Genomic DNA, 19,868 nt, shown 5'->3' on the forward strand with positions numbered 1-19,868 from the left:
ATTGGGAATCAGGGCAGGGGGCGCACAGTAAATGCTCTTGTGTTCAGACTTGTGGCCAGTGGTTGGCCGCTGTGAGAACAGGCTGCTGGACTAAGTGGTTTTTCTGGCCTGATCCAGCTGCAGGCCTCTTCTGATCTTATGTGTCGGCATGGATTGGCGTATCCTAGGAAAGGGCTTATCTCTCTGGGGAGAAAGCCCTGCGGAGGAGCACGATGGTGCGCTCTGTCCGCTTGCAAATTTTGAAATGTTTCTGTCTCTCCGCTCTTCCCTTTGAATCCAGGGCAGCAAACACAATTGCGTGTTTTGAATGAGCTCAGATGGGAAAGTGGGCAGGTTCAGCGAAGGCAGAGCAGCCGGAAGAAATTTTTCAAATTTTATTTCCTGGCCTGGAGGAGAGCGTTTGCCTCCAAGGTGCTACGTGGGGAAGCAGGACCCTGGACGAGTCGTCCTTCTGTCCGACCCAGAGCTGCTGCGATGTGATCATTTCCTGAGCAGAGAAAGAGAGGGTGCTAATTCTGGCCCAATACCCAATTTTTAAACATTTTCCTTCTCTCCTTCCTAAATTAGAATTCTCCTAGGTAGCTCAGGTGAGCTGGGGAGGGGGTGAGATTTAAAATAAAATAATATGGTGGAAAATGGCTCATTTTTAAGGGGTTTTTTTGTACATCCCACCTGAGAGCTGTTTCTCCAGGCTCTGTCGACTTGAGGCTGTCAGCTCAGGAAGTACCCCTGTGCACGTTAAGAGTGCTATTCCTTTGAGAAAGGGCTGTACCCGTTGAGTACCATGATTTTGTATGGTCCTTTGATTAGAATCCGTACTTGTTTCAATACATTGATATATTTGTGCAACCTGCAGTCAGGGAGGGTTGGGTTGTACATACGTAAAATAAAAATAAATAAGTAATAGAGGGAGGGTCCCACGAGGGTCATCTAGTCCAACCCACTGCAATTCAGGAATCCTGCCTTCAGGCATCCCTGGGTGGACTCAAGCCAGTAACCTTCTGGTTAACAGCTAGCCGCACTGACCCATTGCGCCACGCTATGGCTCTAGCAGCCGCAGGCAGTGGTCAAGGATGATGGGCGTTGTAGTCTAAAGCAGCAGGAGGCTGACATCTTGGCTACTGCCCCTGTTGTAAGCAAAAGCGGGGTTTTCCGTTGCGGGGTGCGGCGACTCTGCCTTCATCTCCTCCTCCTCGTCCTTTCTGCCAGTGTTTGAAATTCCCCAGGTGGTTTGCTACTGTGCGGAGATTTCCAGGCACCGGGTTGGCAACCGACGTCTCGCATTGAGCCAGCTGACTCGTGCACAGCAAAAGGCACATGTCTTGTGCACCTGCACTGCTGTGCGAATCGCAGACACCTTGCTGGTGATCTTAGGCCTCCCTTGTCACATCAATGAATGAGCAGGGCTGAGTGCAGAGATACAGTCATACCTCGGGTTACAGACGCTTCAGGTTGCGTTTTTTGGGGTGCGGACCGCCAAAACCTGGAAGTACCGGAATGGGTTAATTCCGGGTATTGGCAGTCACGCATGCGCAGAAGTGCTAAGTCGCGCTTTGTGCAGAAGCGCCGAATCACAACACGCCGCTGCGGGTTACGAACGCTGCAGGTTGCGAAGGTGCATCCCGCACGGATCACATTCACAACCCGAGCATCCACTGTATTTGAGTTTGCTGCAGCCGTTCCACCCAAACGGAACTCACGAACCACCGTTTAAAGACCTCTGCCCTAGCCCATAGTCAATACTATTTCCATTTCCCCTGTGTGTGTTTCTCCTTCTTGCATACCTGGGACGCTGGTGACGCTGTGATTTAAACCACCAAGCCTCTTGGGCTTGCCGATCGTTAGGTTGGCGGTTTGAATCCCTGCGGCGGGGTGAGCTCCCGTTTCTCGGTCCCAGCTCCTGCCAACCTAGCAGTTCGAAAGCACACTAGTGCAAGTAGATAAATAGGTACTGCTCCGGCGGGAAGGTAAAAGACGTTTCCGTGCTCTGTGGTTTCCGTCACAGTGTCCCGTTGCGCAGGTAGCGGTTTAGTCATGCTGGCCACATGACCTGGGAAGCTGTCTGCAGACAAACGCTGGCTCCCTCGGCCTGAAAGTGAGATGAGCGCCGCAACCCCATAGTCGCCTTTGACTGGACTTAACCATCCAGGGGTCCTGTTTTAAGAACAAGCAGTTCGAAAGCATGTAGAAAGTGCAAGTAGATAAATAGGTACCGCTCCGGCAGGACGGTGAATGGCGTGTCCGTGCGCTGCTCTGGTTCGCCAGAAGCGGCTTAGTCATGCTGGCCACATGACCCGGAAGCTGGATGCCGGCTCCCTCGGCCAGTAAAGCGAGATGAGCGCCGCAATCCCAGAGTCGTCCGAGACTGGACTTAACGGTCAGGGGTCCAATAATAATAATAATAATAATAATAATAATAATAATAATAATAATAATAATAATTAATTTATTTATACCCTGCCCATCTGGCCGGGCTTCCCCAGCCACTCTGGACGGCTTCCCAAAAAATATTAAAATACTATAGTACATCAAACGTTTAAAGCTTCCATAAACAGGGCTGCCTTTACCTTTACAATCATGCAATGTAGTAGAATCGATTGGTTTGGATCCCCAAAGGTCATCCATTCCAACCCCCTGGCAAACAGCCATTCCGTTATGGCGACCACCTCCCAGGTTTAATAAGGGGCGGCTTGCCCGCTAGCTTCCATATCTATGAGTTCCTAACACGGCTCTCTGCCTCCCGCAGGTTAATTCCTGGAGCGGCTCCATCGAGATTGGCGTGACGGCCTTGGACCCCAACCACCTCGAGTTCCCCAGCAGCGCCACGGGCCTCAAGGGCGGCTCCTGGATCATCTCTGGCTGCTCGGTGCTTCGGGACGGGCGCTCTATCCTGGAGGAGTATGGGCAGGATCTGGACCAGCTGGGCGAGGGCGACCGCGTGGGGATCCAGCGCACGGCCAACGGGGAGCTGCGCCTCTGGGTCAACGGGCAGGACTGCGGCGTGGCTGCCACTGGCATCCCCCTCCACGTCTGGGCCGTGGTGGACCTGTACGGCAAGTGCACCCAGATCACGGTGGTGCCCAGCAGCCCCGAGGAGGCGGAAGAGGCAGTCGCGCACGATGAAGGTACGGGGGAACAGCTCACCTGCGAGGCATCTGCTTGGCCAATGGCTGCTGGGTGGCTCAGTTGGTTAGAGGCCGGGGTGCTGATTGTCAGGATTCTCAGCCGCAGTCAGAGGTAACTGGCCTCACTCCAGGCATTCGGCTTGAGATCCTTGTTGACCTCCCCGTCTGCGTCTCCCGGCAGGGTACAGGCAAGGTCACATATCAGCGATCCCACTCAACGTGAGAGGGACACACCTCTCCCCCCTTTCCCTGGTTCCCTCAGGGAGGGGAAAAGAGACAGACAGAAATCTATTTACATTGCTTTATTTCTGTCTTACCAGCAGTACGGAGAAACGTGTCTGCACTCTCCAGTCTCCAACAGTAGAGGAGTAACTCCACCCCTGTACTTCCAGTACAGGTCAGATGACACTCTGAGCTAACATCCGGTGCTCAGTGCAATGAATAGACTGCCCCTTTTTTCCACTAGTACAGTCCCACACATCAACATCCTGTTTTGCATTCCAGACACCTGCACCTGGCTTTCGCATTGCTGCTTTTTCCTGACAAGGTTGCAGGTTTGATCCCCGTAAGGGACGGTGGTGGTGGTGGCAGTGATCTGACTTTTTTAGGAAGCAAAACCCTGTTTTTTGGGGTTCAGGTCGAGGTTGTTGAGCTTTTTTTAGGAAGGAAAACCATCCATGTTTTTGGGGGGGTTCGGGTCAAAGTTGAGCTTTTTTTTCTTTTTTAGTAGTAATAATAATACATTTTTATTTATACCCTGCCCTCCCCGGCCAGAGCTGGGCTCAGGGCAGCTAACAACGGTAAAATTACAAAAAATAAATAATAGGGGGTAAAATAACCAATTTAAAATACCATTTAAAATGCAGCCTCATTTTAAAAGCAGGCCACAGATCAAGACCATAAGGGGAGGGAAACATGAGGGTCAGACTGAGTCCAAACCAAAGGCCAGGCGGAATAGCTCTGTCTTGCAGGCCCTGCAGAAAGATGTCAAGTCCCGCAGGGCCTGGGTCTCTTGGGACAGAGCGTTCCACCAAGTCGGGGCCAGTACTGAAAAGGCCCTGGCCCTAGTTGAGACCAATGTAACCACCTTGCGACCTGGGACCTCCAAGGTGTTGTCATTTGTGGACCTTAAGGTCCTCCGTGGGGCATACCAGGAGAGGCAGTTCCGTAGGAAGGAAAGCCCTGTTTTGGGGGCTTCAGGGCAAAGATGTAAAGCTTTCTTTAGGGGAGCCAAAGTTGCTGAGCTTCTTTGGGGGGAGCCAGTGATCTACCACCGACGTCCAGTAATCTACCAGTAGATCACGATCTACCTGTTGGACATGCCTTTTCTAGAGGAACCTTGGTGCCCCTCCAAATCTATGATTCTTATCTTTCCCCCTTTTCTGTTTTTCAATTTCATTTTTTATTTTGACAAAGAAATAATCATAAATAAATAAGAATTAAAATGTTAACCCCACACCCCCGAGGCCATTCCATTGTAACTATCCAACCTCCCAAAATCTCAACACCTCTTGCGTTAGTTTGACTCCTTTCCTTTTTGACACTACAAATTCTACAAACATCTTCCATATACAGTATCCTCAAAATCATTTCTCCTGCGTATTCCCTGTCTTACCTTAATGGCACATGTTAATTTATCATAAATAGGTATATCCCACACCTTTTTATACCATTCTTCCATTTTATATTCCCCATGGCTCTTCCACTAGCTATAACAACTTGTGCAGCCGTCAGTAAATTTGTGAGCAAGTCCTTCGTAGCCTGTGAACCTTCCACCCCATCGTATATCGATAACAGTGCTACCTCTGGACTCTGGGTCAGCTTTAACCCAGTGTTTTCTGTTATCTCCTTAAACACCCTTTGCCAGAAAAAAAATGTACAGTGGTACCTCGGGTTACAGACGCTTCAGGTTACAGACTCCGCTAACCCAGAAATAGTGCTTCAGGTTAAGAACTTTGCTTCAGGATGAGAACAGAAATCATGCTCCAGCGGCGCGGCAGCAGCAGCAGGGGACCCCATTAGCTAAAGTGATGCTTCACTGTATACAAGTTGTACAAGTGACAATAAAGTATTTCAATTCAATTTCAATTTCAACAGACGGCCATGCAGCCTCGCTTTAAAAACCTCCAAGGAAGGAAAGTCCACTACAGTGGAACCTCGGGTTAAGTACTTAATTCGTTCCGGAGGTCTGTTCTTGACCTGAAACTGTTCTTAACCTGAAGCACCATTTTAGCTCCTGCTACTGCCGCGCCGCCGGAGCACGATTTCTGTTCTCATCCTGAAGCAAAGTTCTTAACCCGAAGCACTATTTCTGGGTTAGCGGAGTCTGTAACCTGAAGCGCATGCAACCTGAAGTGTATGTAACCCGAGGTACCACTGTACCTCCTAAGAGAGACCATTCCAGGGTCGAAAAGCTCTTACCCTCAGAAAGTTCTTCCTAATGTTTAGTTGGAATTTCTTTTCTTACCACTTGAATCTCTTGGTTAAGTCCGCCCTTCCAGAGAAGCAGAAAACAAGCTTGTTCCATCTTCCATATACCCAAAGCTGGCTTCCACGCCACCGCTCTGTCTCCTCTTCTCCATGTTAAGCATCCCCAACTCCCTGAACTGTTCCCCATCAAGCTTAATTTCCCAAACTCTCTTTCCCCCCATCTTGGTTACCCCTCCTCTGCACACATTGGGTGTTACAGTGGTGCCTCGCAAGACGAAATTAATTCGTTCCGCAAGTTTTTTCTTCTTGCGAGTTTTTCGTCTTGCGAAGCACGGTTTCCCATAGGAATGCATTGAAAATCAATTAATGCGTTCCTAGGGAAACCGCCTTCAGACCAGGTCCGGGGACAGTCTGTCCCCCGACCTCTTCTGAAGGCTGGGGGGGGGGGGACAAGGGCTTTTCTTCCCACCCTCAGCCTTCAGAAGGCTGTTCTGAAGGCTGGCGCTGGGAAGAAAAGCCCTTCTTCCCACCTCCCGCCCCGCAAGCTCCGGGGACAGGAGGGCTTTGCTGCCGACCGCCAGCATTTTAAAAGCCCCTGCTGTCCCGGGGCGATTTTAAAATGCTGGGGGTCGGCAGCGAATGCTTCGCTCTCTCCCGCCAGCATTTTAAGATCACCCGGGGCAGCGGAGACTTCTCTGCTGTCCCGGGGCGATTTTAAAATGCTGGGGGTCGGCAGCGAATGCTTCGCTCCTGCCCGCCAGCATTTTAAGATCGCCCGGGGCAGCGGAGAAGTCTCCGCTGTCCCGGGAAGGCAGGCGGGGGGGAGCAAAGACTTTTGCCCCCCGCCGGCCTTCAGAAGAGGTCCAGGACCTCTTCTGAAGGCCGGCTGTGGGCGAAAGTCTTTGCTCCTGACCGCCAGCAATTTAAAACAGGTCCCCGGAGATTTCCCTATGGGCTTTCGTCTTGCGAAGCAAGCCCATAGGGAAATTCGTCTTGCGAAGCGCCTCCAAAACAGAAAACCCTTTCGTCTTGCGGGTTTTCCGTCTTGCGAGGCATTCGTCTTGCGGGGTACCACTGTAATTGGTTTTTTAAAAAATTGTTGCATCCAATTATTCAACAACAATGGGAGTTGTAGTCCCAACGATTCATCGTGTCATGAATGTGTTAGCTGAGATTCCCACATTGCGGGGGGTTGGGGGGTTGGACTAGATAATAAAAAAAAATATTTATACCCCGCCCTCCCCAGCCAAGACCGGGCTCAGGGCGGCTAACACCCGATATAAAAACAAATTGATTGGGATACAACTTAAAAAACAAGATTAAAATACAACATTAAAACATTAAAATGCAGGCTCATTTCAATGGAAACTCAAATCAAAAACTTTTTGGGGGATGAAAACGTCAAGTTTTCACCAAGGCTAACTATCCAAACTGTCTCTCGGGGTCCCTTCTGACTCTACAATTTGATGATTCGGATGAATCCTGGGAGGAATTTGCTGAGATGTCACTGCGCAGCCGGTGAAGCTGGGGAATTCGCTTTGTGTTGTTTTCCCTGGGGCTGGGCTTGCTTGCTTAAGGGTGAGACAAGATGAGAAGCGAAGGCGACTCAGCCCAGTGCCTGTAATATTGGATTAATATTAGATTAGCATTGCATTAGGCAGATTCATGGGGGATTAGGTTATCAATGGCTACTAGCCAATTTGTCTATGCTTGGAGGCAGCAGTGATTCTGGGTACCAGCTGATGGAAACCTCAGGAGGGGAGAGTGTGGATCTTGTGTTCGAATCCTGTTTGAGGGTTTCGATTGGGCCATCTGCGTGGCCGCTGTGAGAACAGGAGGCTGGACTTGGCTGGGCCGCTGGCATGATTCGGCAGGGCTCTCGTTGTGCTCTATGAACCACCTGGAGCTGTAGCCACTGTCTCTGCTTTGAGCAGAAAGATGTGCCGTGATCTGAATCATGGGGGTCGATCTGTTGTTGTTGCCCTGATACGTAGCTGTCAACCTTTCCTTTTTTTGCGGGAAATTCCCTTATTCCAGTGCCGTTTTCTGCTGCTTCCCGCTGCTATTCTGGATTGTTAGATATCCTGTAGACTGTCCCCGGGACAGGTGAGGCTGCTGATCCCTTAGTTTTGAGGCTGCTGATCCCTTATTTTCAAATCTGAAAATAATAATAATAATAATTTATTATTTATACCCCGCCCATCTGGCTGGGCCTCCCCAGCCACTCTGGGCGGCTTCCATAAAAACCAAAAATACAGTACAATATCACACGTTAAAAACTTCCCTGAACAGGGCTGCCTTAAGATGTCTTCTGAATGTCAGGTAGTTGTTTATCGCCTTGACATCTGCTGGAAGGGCATTCCACAGGGCGGGCGCCACCACCGAGAAGGCCCTCTGTCTGGTTCCCTGTAGCTTTGCTTCTCGCAATGCCGGAACGATCTGTGCACTGCAGTTAGAGGGCATTGCAGCTGGTGTTGAGTCAAATCCCTCACCTCCTTTCCCCCTCATTTTGCAGCTCTGGACCTGCCTTGCAACCAGAACCGGCCGGATAAATTTCCCAACAGCCTGGAGTCGGAGAACGGTGAGCCTTTCCTTTCTGCTCTGGAGGACTTGGGTGTGCTGGGGTCACCCGAGTAACACAGTCCAGGTCCGGTCCCAAATCCAAGGGTTCCACAAGGAGTCAGTCCAACAGAGCCAAGGCAGGAAACCAGGCAAGGTCAGGCACAGGATCGCAGGCAGGTTCTGGCAAACAGCAACGTTGCTCCCGCAACCTGGGGCAGGGTCCAGCAGCCTTTTATCTTTGTCGGGGTAACGGCCGGTCCTGATCCCCCGGCGACTCACCTCCCAGTCTCGGCCAAAGGCTAGTACTCCTCCTGCGAGTACTTAGGTCTCTCCTTCTCTCAGACCTCAGTCTTTGCAGCTCTGGAGACGTTGCTGGGTTCCTAGACCCAGGGGCCGCCTCAGCCTCCCCTGACCCAACCGGTAGTGGAGCAGCAGTAAGTGATGGCCCAGCTGGAGGCAACGAGGTCATCCCCGCATCTGGAGCCAGGGCAGGATCAGGCCCCTGACTCGGCCCAGCTGGTGCTTCTTGCAGGGGAACCTGGGCAGACTGGGGCTCTTCAGAATCAGGCCCCAGACTAGGTTCAGATGCCGCCTGGGGCAAAGGATCCGGTGCGGACTGAGACTCCTCTGGCTCCGAGGCCGAGCCCGAGTCCCAGGCCATCATGTTGGGTGCCACCCACTGCAGCAGCATGCCTGGAGATTTGGGAGGGCCTAAAGGAATAGATGCTTCACACAGCAGACTGTGGAACTCGCCGCCACAAGACGCAGCGGCAGCCACCAACGTGGGCAGCTTTGAAAGAAGATGAGGCAAAGTCACGGAGAAGGAGAGGACTATTGATGGCTAATAAAGGTAAAGGGACGCCTGACCATTGGTCCAGTCGTGACCGTCTCTTGGGTTGTGGCGCTCATCTCGCTTTACTGGCCGAGGGAGCCGGCATACAGCTTCCGGGTCATGTGGCCAGCATGACTAAGCCGCTTCTGGCGAACCAGAGCAGCGCACGGAAACGATGTTTACCTTCCCTCCGGAGCGGTACCTATCTATCTACTTGCACTTTACGTGCTTTCGAACCGCTAGGTTGGCAGGAGCAGGGACCGAGCAACGGGAGCTCACCCCGTCGCGGGATTCAAACTGCCGACCTTCTGATCGGCAAGTCCTAGGCTCTGTGGTTTAACCCACAGCGCCACCCGCATCCCTATATTGATGGCTAATAGCCGTAGACAAATTAATGTTGCCTGTGGCTACTAGCCGTGATGACTCTGCTCTGCCTCCAGTTTGGGAGGCAGCTTGTCTCTAGGTTCCAGTTGCTGTGAATCACAAGGGGGGAGAGCTCGCACTCAGGTCCTGCTTGTGGGTTTCCCGTGGGGGTGTCTGGGTGGCCACTGTGAGATCAAGGTGCTGGACTTGAGGAACTGCTCTGAGATCTACAGCTGAAGGGTGGTATAAAAGGTAAAGGGACCCCTGACCATTAGGTCCAGTCGTGACCGACTCTGGGGTTGACGTGCTTTCGAACCAGTAGGTTGGCAGGAGCAGGGACCGAGCAACGGGAGCCTACTCCGTCGCGGGGATTCGAACCGCCGACCTTCTGATCGGCAAGCCCTAGGCTCTGTGGTTTAATCCAGAGCGCCACCCGCGCCCCTTGAAGGGCGGTATACAACACATTTAATACAGGCACCTCTCCACTTCCGCAGGGGTTATTCTCCGGGGTACCGTGCGTCTACACAAAATGGCATATGGGGGGGGGGCCCTAAGAAGCCTGTAAATGCCCTCTAACCATCTGTAACCCCTTGAAAAGGCCCAAAAGTTCAGTGCAAAGGCTCGTGGGATTGCCCTTGCAAAGGCTCCCAGGACTGCTAGCCATTTCCCTGCTCTTTTGGCACTATTTTCGCAGTTCAAATCGATTTATTTATCGACACTGTGCATGTACGCGGTCACGTAAGTTCTCAGTGCCCACCTAGCCGTTCGAAAGCACATCAAGTGCAAGTAGATAAATAGGTAAACGGCGTTTCCGTGCACTGCTCTGGTTTGCCAGAAGCGGCTTAGTCATGCTGGCCACATGACCCGGAAACTGTACGCCGCTCCCTCATCCAATAAAGCGAGATGAGCGCTGCAACCCCAGAGTCGGTCACAACTGGACCTAAGCTTTTAAAGTTTAATGGGTTATTATATTTTAGTGTTCTGTTGGAAGCCGCCCAGAGTGGCTGGGGAAACTCAGCCAGATGGGCGGGATATAAATAATAAATAATTATTATTATTAGTAGTATTACAATTATGGTCAGGGATACCTTTACCTTTAAGTGGGCAGATGCCTATAAATAAAATAAAATAATAAATAAATGCTGGCTTTTTGGGCTGATTCAGCTTTCCTTATGCTCTTTGCCCCATTGGCATTGAGAACAAAACGAGGCCCTGTAATTGGGCATGCGTTGGGGACCCCCGGTGTAGAAAGGGCGTTTGATACTGCCCAGTGTTTGGTGGCCTTTCCTCTGTGTATGAAGAAATACCTGCTACCTTCCCGCGGACTGATCTTAGCAATTCCAGGGTCCTTTTTCTTCCAGTAGATGTGTTGAGCATCCTGGGACAGGAGACATTGCGAGCTATTTTGGAGTGTGTGCCAAAGAGGGTCTTGTCCCAACTAAGTGGTCTTTAGCTGTAATGTTATAAGAGATTACGAGAAAATGGTTATTAACAGGTAAAAACTTAATGTTATAATATTTTAAAATTGAAGATTAAGATGATTGAAGAGGGGAGGGATTTGCTGAATTAAAAATTTGAATTGGAATACAGAAAGGGGAGGCGTGAGGAGGTCCGGGAAATAAGCAAATGAAAATATGTGATGGAAAGACTGAATTGTTTTTAACCATTTTTATTTTGTAGTTTTTCTTTTTTCTTTTTCTTTTTTATTTGGTAACTTTTTTGAAAATCTCAATAAATATCTTTAAAATACAAAAAACCTTCTTAACAACGCTTTCCTCCTCCTCCTCCGGTGCCAGTGTGGTGTAGTGGCTAAGAGTGGTAGTCTTGTAATCTGGGGAACCGGGTTCGCGTCTCTGCTCCTCCACCTGCAGCTGCTGGGTGACCTTGGGCCAGTCACACTTCTCTGAAGTCTCTCAGCCCCACTCACCTCACAGAGTGTTTGTTTTGGGGGAGGAAGGGAAAGGAGAATGTGAGCCGCTTTGAGACTCCTTCGGGTAGTGATAAAGCGGGATATCAAACCCAAACTCTTCTTCTTCCGGCCTGCAGGGTTCTCCAGCATGGAGCTGTCGGAGGTCGTGAGCAACGCCATCCTGTCGGCCTACAACGGCAGCCTGTTGAACGTCAGCCTGGGCAGCCCGCCCTCGGACTCTGCCTCCTGCGGAGCCCCCCCCATGACCTCAAACGACGCCCTCCTCTTCCACGAAAAGTGCGGCACCCTCATCAAGCTCAGCAACAACAACAAGACGGCCGAGCGAAGGCGCCCGCTGGACGAATTCAACAACGGCGTCGTCATGACCAACCGTCCGCTGCGGGACAACGAGATGTTTGAGGTGAGAATGGGAGAATTGGGGGCAGAGAGAAGTCCAGAATCGGAGGCAGAAACTGGAGCGGGAGTGTAGCCTTATTAGACTTTACCGATTGGTGGGCTCTGCGTTGGTCCCGGACGGGAGGAAGGAAGTCAAATGACACCGAGGGTTGGTTCAGAGAAAGAGTGCTTTATTTCTGCTCTCCGGAACAGCAGAAAGGCACCTGCGTGGTCAGTCCACAGCAAGTCCAAAGAAATGAGAAATTTCATGCAGTATATATATCCTGCAGGTACCCTCTCCCTCCTTCCCTAGGAATCCAACCACGTCAGCCTATGTACGCAGGTTGACATTACATCTGTTCCTGCTCTTGTATCCTTAACCATAAAAGGGTATTCTTTCCTATACTTCTGACCATAAAAGGATATTCCTTCCTGTACTTCTGACCATAAAAGGATCTTTCTGTTCCTACTCTTATCTTGGAGCAAGAGGTCACCATCTCTGAGAACACACTCTAGCGCTGTTTCCAGACTGGGTCTGCGAAGAAGAAAAGGGGAGGGGGTTCAAGTCAGTTTTAAACTGACTGCACAGAAACCCATTACTTCAGGAGAGGAGGGGGAGATCAAGGGGCAGAAGTGAGTCAGGCCGGTGAAGAGTGTCTCCCCCTCCTGCTGCGACCAGCTCCCTTCCTCCCATGTCTCCCAGAACCAGAAGAGGCGTGAAATGGGCGGAGGAGAGGTGGGCTGTGTGGAGGCGCAGTCTTCGATTGCTCAGAAACCCTGGAGAGGAGACTTCCTGAAGTTTAGTTGCACTCTCCTTTCTTGTCATTTGGATTCATTGGTCTGGGAAACAAGCGTGCTCCGTCTTCCACGGGATGGCCCTTCAGATATTTGACGGCGGCTATCATATCCCCTGGGACACGGATGGCGCTGTAGGTTAAACCACAGAGCCTAGGACTTGCCAATCAGAAGGTCGGCGGTTCGAATCCCTGTGACGGGGTGAGCTCCCGTTGCTCGGTCCCTGCTCCTGCCAACCTAGCAGTTCAAAAGCACATCAAAGTGCGAGTAGATAGATAGGTACCACTCCAGTGGGAAGGTAAACGACGTTTCCGTGCGCTGCTCTGGTTGGCCAGAAGCGGCTTAGTCATGCTGTCCACATGATCCGGAAGCTGAACGCCGGCTCCCTCGGCCAATAAAGCGAGATGAGCGCCGCAACCGCAGAGTTGTTCGTGACTGGACCTAATGGTCAGGGGTCCCCTTTACCTTTACCTATCATATCCCCTCTCAGTCTTCTCCAGGTTTTCATATTTTCTTCCATTTACGAAAAGTAAAATACCTTTGGCGGGTTGGGGTTCATTACTAGCTAAAAAATAGGGACACAGGTGGCGCTGTGGTCTAAAGCACGGAGCCTCTTGGGCTTGACGATCAGAAGGTTGGAGGTTTGAATCCCCGTAATGGGCCGAACTCCCGTTGGTCTGTCCCAGCTCCTGCCAACCTAGCAGTTTGAAAGCACGCCAGTGCAAGTAGATAAATAGGAAGGTAAACGGCGTTTCCGTGCGCTCTGGTTTCTGTCACGGTGTTTCGTTGCGCTAGAAGCAGTTTAGTCCTGCTGGCCACATGACCCGGAAAGCTGTCTGCGGACAAACGCCGGCTCCCTCGACCTGAAAGCGAGATGAGCGCCGCAACCCCAGAGTCGCCTTTGACTGGACTTAACCGTCCAGGCGTCCTTTACCTTTTACCTAGAATCATAGAATCATAGAGTTGGAAGAGACCACAAGGGCCATCGAGTCCAACCCCCTGCCAAGCAGGAAACACCATCAGAGCACTCCTGGCATATGGTTGTCAAGCCTCTGCTTAAAGACCTCCAAAGTAGGAGACTCCACCACACTCCTTGGCAGCAAATTCCACTGTCAAACAGCTCTTACTGTCAGGAAGTTCTTCCTAATGTTTAGGTGGAATCTTCTTTCTTGTAGTTTGGATCCATTGCTCCGTGTCCGCTTCTCTGGAGCAGCAGAAAACAACCTTTCTCCCTCCTCTATGTGACATCCTTTTATATATTGGAACATGGCTATCATATCCCCCCTTAACCTCCTCTTCTCCAGGCTAAACATGCCCAGCTCCCTTAGCCGTTCCTCATAAGGCATCGTTTCCAGGCCTTTGACCATTTTGGTTGCCCTCCTCTGGACACGTTCCAGTTGGTCAGTGTCCTTCTTGAATTGTGGTGCCCAGAACTGGACACAGTACTCCAGGTGAGGTCTGACCAGAGCAGAATACAGTGGCACTATTACTTCCCTTGATCTAGATGCTATACTCCTATTGATGCAGCCCAGAATTGCATTGGCTTTTTTAGCTGCCGCGTCACACTGTTGGCTCATGTCAAGTTTGTGGTCAACCAAGACTCCTAGATCCTTTTCACATGTACTGCTCTCAAGCCAGGTGTCCCCCATCTTGTATTTGTGTCTCTCATTTTTTTTCCCCCAAGTGCAATACTTTACATTTCTCCCTGTTAAAGTTCATCTTGTTTGTTTTGGCCCAGTTCTCTAATGTGTCAAGGTCGTTTTGAAGTGTGATCCTGTCCTCTGGGGTGTTAGCCACCCCTCCCAGTTTGGTGTCATCTGCATTTGGTGTTACTAGCCGAAAAGCAGCGCAAGGGCGGCGGCTCCTCTATTCTTTTTTTGCTTTTATCAATCTTTACTTTCAGTTTCTGTCAAAGAAAGGATCTCACCGAGACTACATGGTTAGAGGGTACAGATGAAATCAGCAAGATTTCATGAACAACCATAGTTTAGGAGTCCCGAGCCCTAAGGAAGTCAGACTATCCTCGACCTGGGCCAGGGCCTTCTCAGTGGTGGCTCCGACCTGGTGGAATGCTCTGTCCCAGGAACCAGGGCCCTTCAGAATTTAACCTTCTGCCGGGCCTGTAAGACAGAGCTATTCCGCCTGGCCTTTAATTTAAGTGCAGCCTGATCTTTTATTCCCCTTCCTTCCCTCCCCCTCCCCTTTTTATGAAGATCACCCACTCTGAGACCCCACAGCTAATTCTCCCCTGGTCTCCTCGCTGGCCCAAAGAGGACCAATTCAACCAGCTAGTCCTGGGGATTATCTAATGCTTATTTTCCCTAAACTGATTTTTGAATTTTATTGTTATTCATGTTTCTATACTGTATTTTATAATTAAGTGTTTTCAATTTGTTGTTAGCCGCCCTGAGCCCGGTTTTTGAACCGGAAAGGGCGGGATATAAATAAAAATTTATTATTATTATTATTAAGGGATCTTAGTGACAAATTCATGACAGAGAGGGCTATTGAGGGCTACCAGGCACGATGGCTCTGCTCGGCTACCACGGTTGGAAACAGCGATGCTTCTGAATGCCAGTTGCTGGAAACCGCAGAAGGAGAGCGTCGCTCTTGGGTTCTGCTTGGCCACTGTGAAAACAGGATGCTGGGTGCCCTCTTTGGCCTAATCCAGCAAGCCTGTTCATATGTTCTTACCTAAACAGCTATCGAAGTACAGTGGTGCCTCGCAAGACGAAATTAATTCGTTCCGCAAGTTTTTTCTTCTTGCGAGTTTTTCGTCTTGCGAAGCACCGTTTCCCATAGGAATGCATTGAAAATCAATCAATGCGTTCCTATGGAAACCGCTTGCCAGGCTGGCGGTGCGGAGAAGGGCTTTTCTCCCCACCGCAAGCCTTCGGGACAGGTACGGGAACAGAGGGGAAGGGGCGCAGCGCTTCTCCTCTGTTCCCGGGGCTTGCGGTGGGAGGAGGGTTTTTCCTCCCCACCGCCAGCCTTCGGAGGAGCATTCTGAATGTTGGCGGTGGGAAGGAAAACCCTCCTCCCACCGCAAGTCTTCAGGACAGCCATCCGAAGGCTGGCGGTGGGGCGGAGAGACCTCCTCCTGCCGCCAGCCTTCGGAGCAGCCTTCCAAAGGCTGGCGGTGGGGCAGAGAGCCCTCCTCCCGCCGCCAGGCTTCGGAGCATCCTTCCGAAGGCTGGCGGCGGGAGGAGGTCTTTCCGCCCCACCGCCAGCCTTCGGAGGAGGTCCGAGGACAGTGGGGAAGACGCGCTGCGCTTCCCCGCTGTCCCGGAGATTTCCCTATGGGCTTTCGTCTTGCAAAGGAAGCCCATAGGGAAATTCGTTTTGCGAAGCGCCTCCAAAACAGAAAACCCTTTCGTCTAACGGGTTTTCCGTCTTGCGAGGCGTTCGTCTTGTGGGGCACCACTGTATCGCCTCAATACAGGAACACGCCCGGCTGGCAGCCGCATTGTGGTTTTCTTCTTGTTGACACAGAAGAGGCGCATGCAAACCCCATTCCAAAACGAGGCCTGCTGGTGGTTACTTCGAAGAGAAAATTCTGGCAATTGCAGTTTTTGCCCAGGAAAAAAACCATCTCTAGACTGTCCAGATTTCCCTCTTCTGCACTAACGTTAAAGCGTCAAGAGCCTTCCCTCCCTCCCTGGTTGTCCCAGAGCAGTGGCAGCTGATTCTGCGTCCCTTTGCCTTTGCAAAGGCTCCCAGAACTGCTAGCCATTTCCCTGCTCTTTTGGCACTATTTTCGCAGTTTAAATCAATTTATTTGTCGACGCTGTGCATATACGCGGTCGCACACAATTGGACTGCGCGTAAGTTCTCAGTGCCCACCTAGCAGTTCGAAAGCACATCAAAGTGCAAGCAGATAAATAGGTACCACTCTGGTGGGAAGGTAAACGGCATTTCCATGCGCTGCTCTGGTTCGCCAGAAGCGACTTAGTCATGCTGGCCACATGACCCGGAAGCTGAACGCCGGCTCCCTCGGCCAATAAAGCGAGATGAGCGCCGCAACCCCAGAGTCGTCTGCGACTGGACCTAAGCTTTTAAAGTTGAATAGGCTACAGTGGTACCTCGGGTTACATATGCTTCAGGTTCCAATCTGGTGGAACGCTCTGTCACAAGAGACTAGAGCCCTGCAGGACCTGGCATCCTTCCGCAGGGCCTGCAAGACAGAGCTGTTCCACCAGGCCTTTTGTCAGGGCGCAGCCTGACCCCCTCCTCTGGCAATCTGCACAAAAATTTGCTTGATGGTTGCCATTAATTTGATTTTAATTTGATTTAATTAATGTTATAATGAATGTTTTAGAATGTTGAACTATTTTTATTGTTGTTAGCCGCCCTGAGCCCGGCTTCGGCTGGGGAGGGCGGGATATAAATAAAATTTATTATTATTATTATTATTACATACGCTTCAGGTTACAGACTCCGCTAACCCAGAAATAGTGCTTCAGGTTAAGAACTTTGCTTCAGGATGAGAACAGAAATTGTGCTCCGGCGGCAGGCCCCATGAGCTAAAGTGGTGCTTCAGGTTAAGAACAGTTTCAGGTTAAGAACGGACCTCCGGAACGAAGGAGTCCCTCTCAATGTTGCTAGACTCCAGCTCCCATCAGCCCCCCTGCCAGCATATCCAGTGGTCGGGCATGATGGGTATTGTGGTCTAGCAAGCCTTCCCCAAGCCTGAGTCGCTCCAGCCATTTTTAACCGCAGCTGTCGAACTGCACGTTGTCCGGGGACGGGAGTCTGATGGGAACTGTTGTCCGAAACAGCTGGAAGGACGCAGTTTAGGGGGAGGCTGATTTAGGTGCCTGAAGTGGGGAGGAGATGGACAGAAGGCATCAAGAGAGATGTCCATTAAACTTTAATTAGTTTAATGTTAAGTAAACGTCCAGTGCGCTTCCAACGCCCTAAATCTTATCTCAGCAGAGAATTTCGTGCAGCGGTTGAAGAAGGCAGGAGAGTCAGTACCTTTCAATGAAGAATCCTGGAGCAAACACTTTGGAACTAAAAAAAACACTTTATTTACAAAAGAAAAAACCCTGGCGATAAAGCACACATGCTTTTATCTCCGTCATAAAGAAAACTTTACTCTAAACTTAACTCATATTAGCAAACACGCCCATGGCCACAAACTGAGTCTGCGAGTCAGGTCAGGGGTGGGGAAAAGAAGAAGAGAAAACACACGGGCGAACTGACTATTTATACAAACTAACTCACATTCCTGGATGCTTAATGACTTACAGCTGCTCAGTGATTAGAGCGACCTGTTACCTCTTACCCCTTTAGTACCAACAAGAGATACAGGTCCCAGGGTGAGACAGGCAAGGGATGGGGAAGAGGACTAGGTCCCTGGGCGTGAAAAATGACTGATGGCTCTGCTGCTTCTTCCAGATCCGAATCGACAAGCTAGTGGACAAGTGGTCGGGATCCATTGAAATCGGGGTCACTACCCACAATCCTAACAACCTGGAGTACCCAGCCACCATGACCAACCTGCGTTCAGGTAACCCCCCTCGCTCATTCTGTTGGCGTTTGTGGGAGATGAGGGGCAGGAGAGGAACTGGCTGTTCCTAACAAGGCTTCTGTAGCACTACTGCAGCATGGAGAGTTTGTTTATTTTTAGCAATTCCATAAGGTTTGGTTGCAAGAAAAATGTTAAAATTGTCAGCAAAAAAGTACAGTGGTGCCTCGCAAGACGAAAAGAATCCGTTCTGTGATTCTCTTCGTCTAGCGGTTTTTTCGTCTTGCGAAGCAAGCCCATTGAAGGATTAGCGGATTAGCACTTTTAGCGGCTTTTAGCGGCTTTTAGCGGCTTATCTGCTGATCGGATCAGCTTATAAGCGGCTTAGTGGCTTAGAAAAAGGGCGGGGGGAGGAAAAAAACCCAGCAGGAACTCGCAATACATTGTCGTCTTGCGAAGCAAGCCCATAGGAAATTCGTTTTGCGAAGCACCTCCAAAATGGAAAACTCTTTCGTCTAGCGAGTTTTCCGTCTTGCGAGGCATTCGTCTTGCGGGGCACCACTGTAGTTTGTTTTCACTATTCAAAACATTCCAGAAATTTGAAATTGGCAATTTAATCTGATTTGAAATCGGATTAAAGCACACAGCCTTCTGTAGGCTTGTCTAAACAAAAATATTTTTATCAGGTGCCGAGAAGAGTATCAATAGACAGTGAGTTCCGCAGTGTAGACGCTTCCTCACTAGGAGACTGGCGTTTCTTTCAGAAGACAAATGAAGGCAGCCCTGTATTGGGAAGTTGTTTTTTTTTAATGTTTGATGTTTTGTTGTGTCTTTAATATTTTGTTGGCAGCTGGGGGCAGCCCAGTCTGGTAGGTGGCATATACCGTATTTTTCGCACCATAGGGCGCACCTGACCATAGGGCGCACCTAGTTTTCAGAGGGGGAAATCAAGGAAAACAATATGATTCTTCAATCCCCCCCCCCCCAGCTCTGGGAGCAGCGGACAGGCTGCAGGCAGCCTGTGCGATTCTCCCAGACCTTCTTCCTGCTTTTGCGGGAGGTGGGGGAATTCCCCAACCTCCTGCAGAAGCCCACAGTTTGGGGAGAAGGGGACAGAAGCGTGCAGCCTATGTGCTTCTCCCAGACCTTCTCCCTGCTTTTGCGGGAGGTGGGGGAATTCCCCCACCTCCCGCAAAACCGGCAGAAGCCGCGCACTCTTTCAAAGGGCTGCACGGCTTCTCCTGGCTTTTCTGGGAGGTGGGGGGATTCCCTCACCTCTCGCAAAAGCCCACAGAAGCGGCACACTCTTTAAAGGGTGCGTGGCTCCTGTGGGCTTTTCTACGAGGTGGGAGAAGGGACTGATGCGGCCAGTCAGTCCCTTCTCCCTCCTGGGGAAAAGCCCGCAAGAGCCCCGCGGAGCTTGTGTGCGGCTCTTGGGGGCTTTTCCCGCCTGCCTCCCCCCCTGCATTCGCTCCATAGGACGCACACAACATTTCCCCTTGCTTTTTAGGAGGGAAAAAGTGCATCCTATAGAGCGAAAAATACGGTAAATAATGAAAATATTATTACGATCATGAGGATTGGGAAGCAGCTATTGATGTGGCACCCACAGATCAAAGCTGTCAAGTGGGCATAGATGGGGCAATGACGATTTCACAGGGAAACTGGTCCCAGGTTGCTAAAGGTCTTTATATACAGTGGTACCTCGGGTTACATACGCTTCAGGTTACAGACGCTTCAGGTTACAGACTCAGATAACCCAGAAATATTACCTCGGGTTCAGAACTTTGCTTCAGGATGAGAACAGAAACCGTGCTCCAGCGGTGCGGCAGCAGTGGGAGGCCCCATTGGCTAAAGTGGTGCTTCAGGTTAAGAACAGTTTCAGGTTAAAAACGGACCTCCAGAATGAATTAAGTACTTAATCCGAGGTACCACTGTACATTGAATCTGATGTGGTAGCCGATCTCATCGCTGCTAGTTATAATA

At 50.6% G+C, this 19,868-nt stretch overlaps 1 protein-coding gene across 1 annotated transcript in view; it reads left to right on the forward strand.

Annotated features, from left to right (window-relative positions):
• Positions 1-19,868, forward strand: part of NEURL4 (neuralized E3 ubiquitin protein ligase 4) — a gene marked incomplete at its 5' end in the record, with an annotated part of 79,546 nt that overhangs the window by 1,993 nt on the left and 57,685 nt on the right. Inside the window, 4 exons of the mRNA XM_082197480.1 lie at positions 2,747-3,125; positions 8,071-8,136; positions 11,359-11,642; positions 17,813-17,924. Of these exons, the coding sequence (XP_082053606.1) occupies positions 2,747-3,125; positions 8,071-8,136; positions 11,359-11,642; positions 17,813-17,924 (841 nt within the window). The remainder of the gene's footprint in view (positions 1-2,746; positions 3,126-8,070; positions 8,137-11,358; positions 11,643-17,812; positions 17,925-19,868) is intronic.

Source organism: Podarcis vaucheri, assembly GCF_965113315.1.
Source record: "Podarcis vaucheri genome assembly, chromosome: 13".
Lineage (NCBI taxonomy): Eukaryota > Metazoa > Chordata > Lepidosauria > Squamata > Lacertidae > Podarcis > Podarcis vaucheri.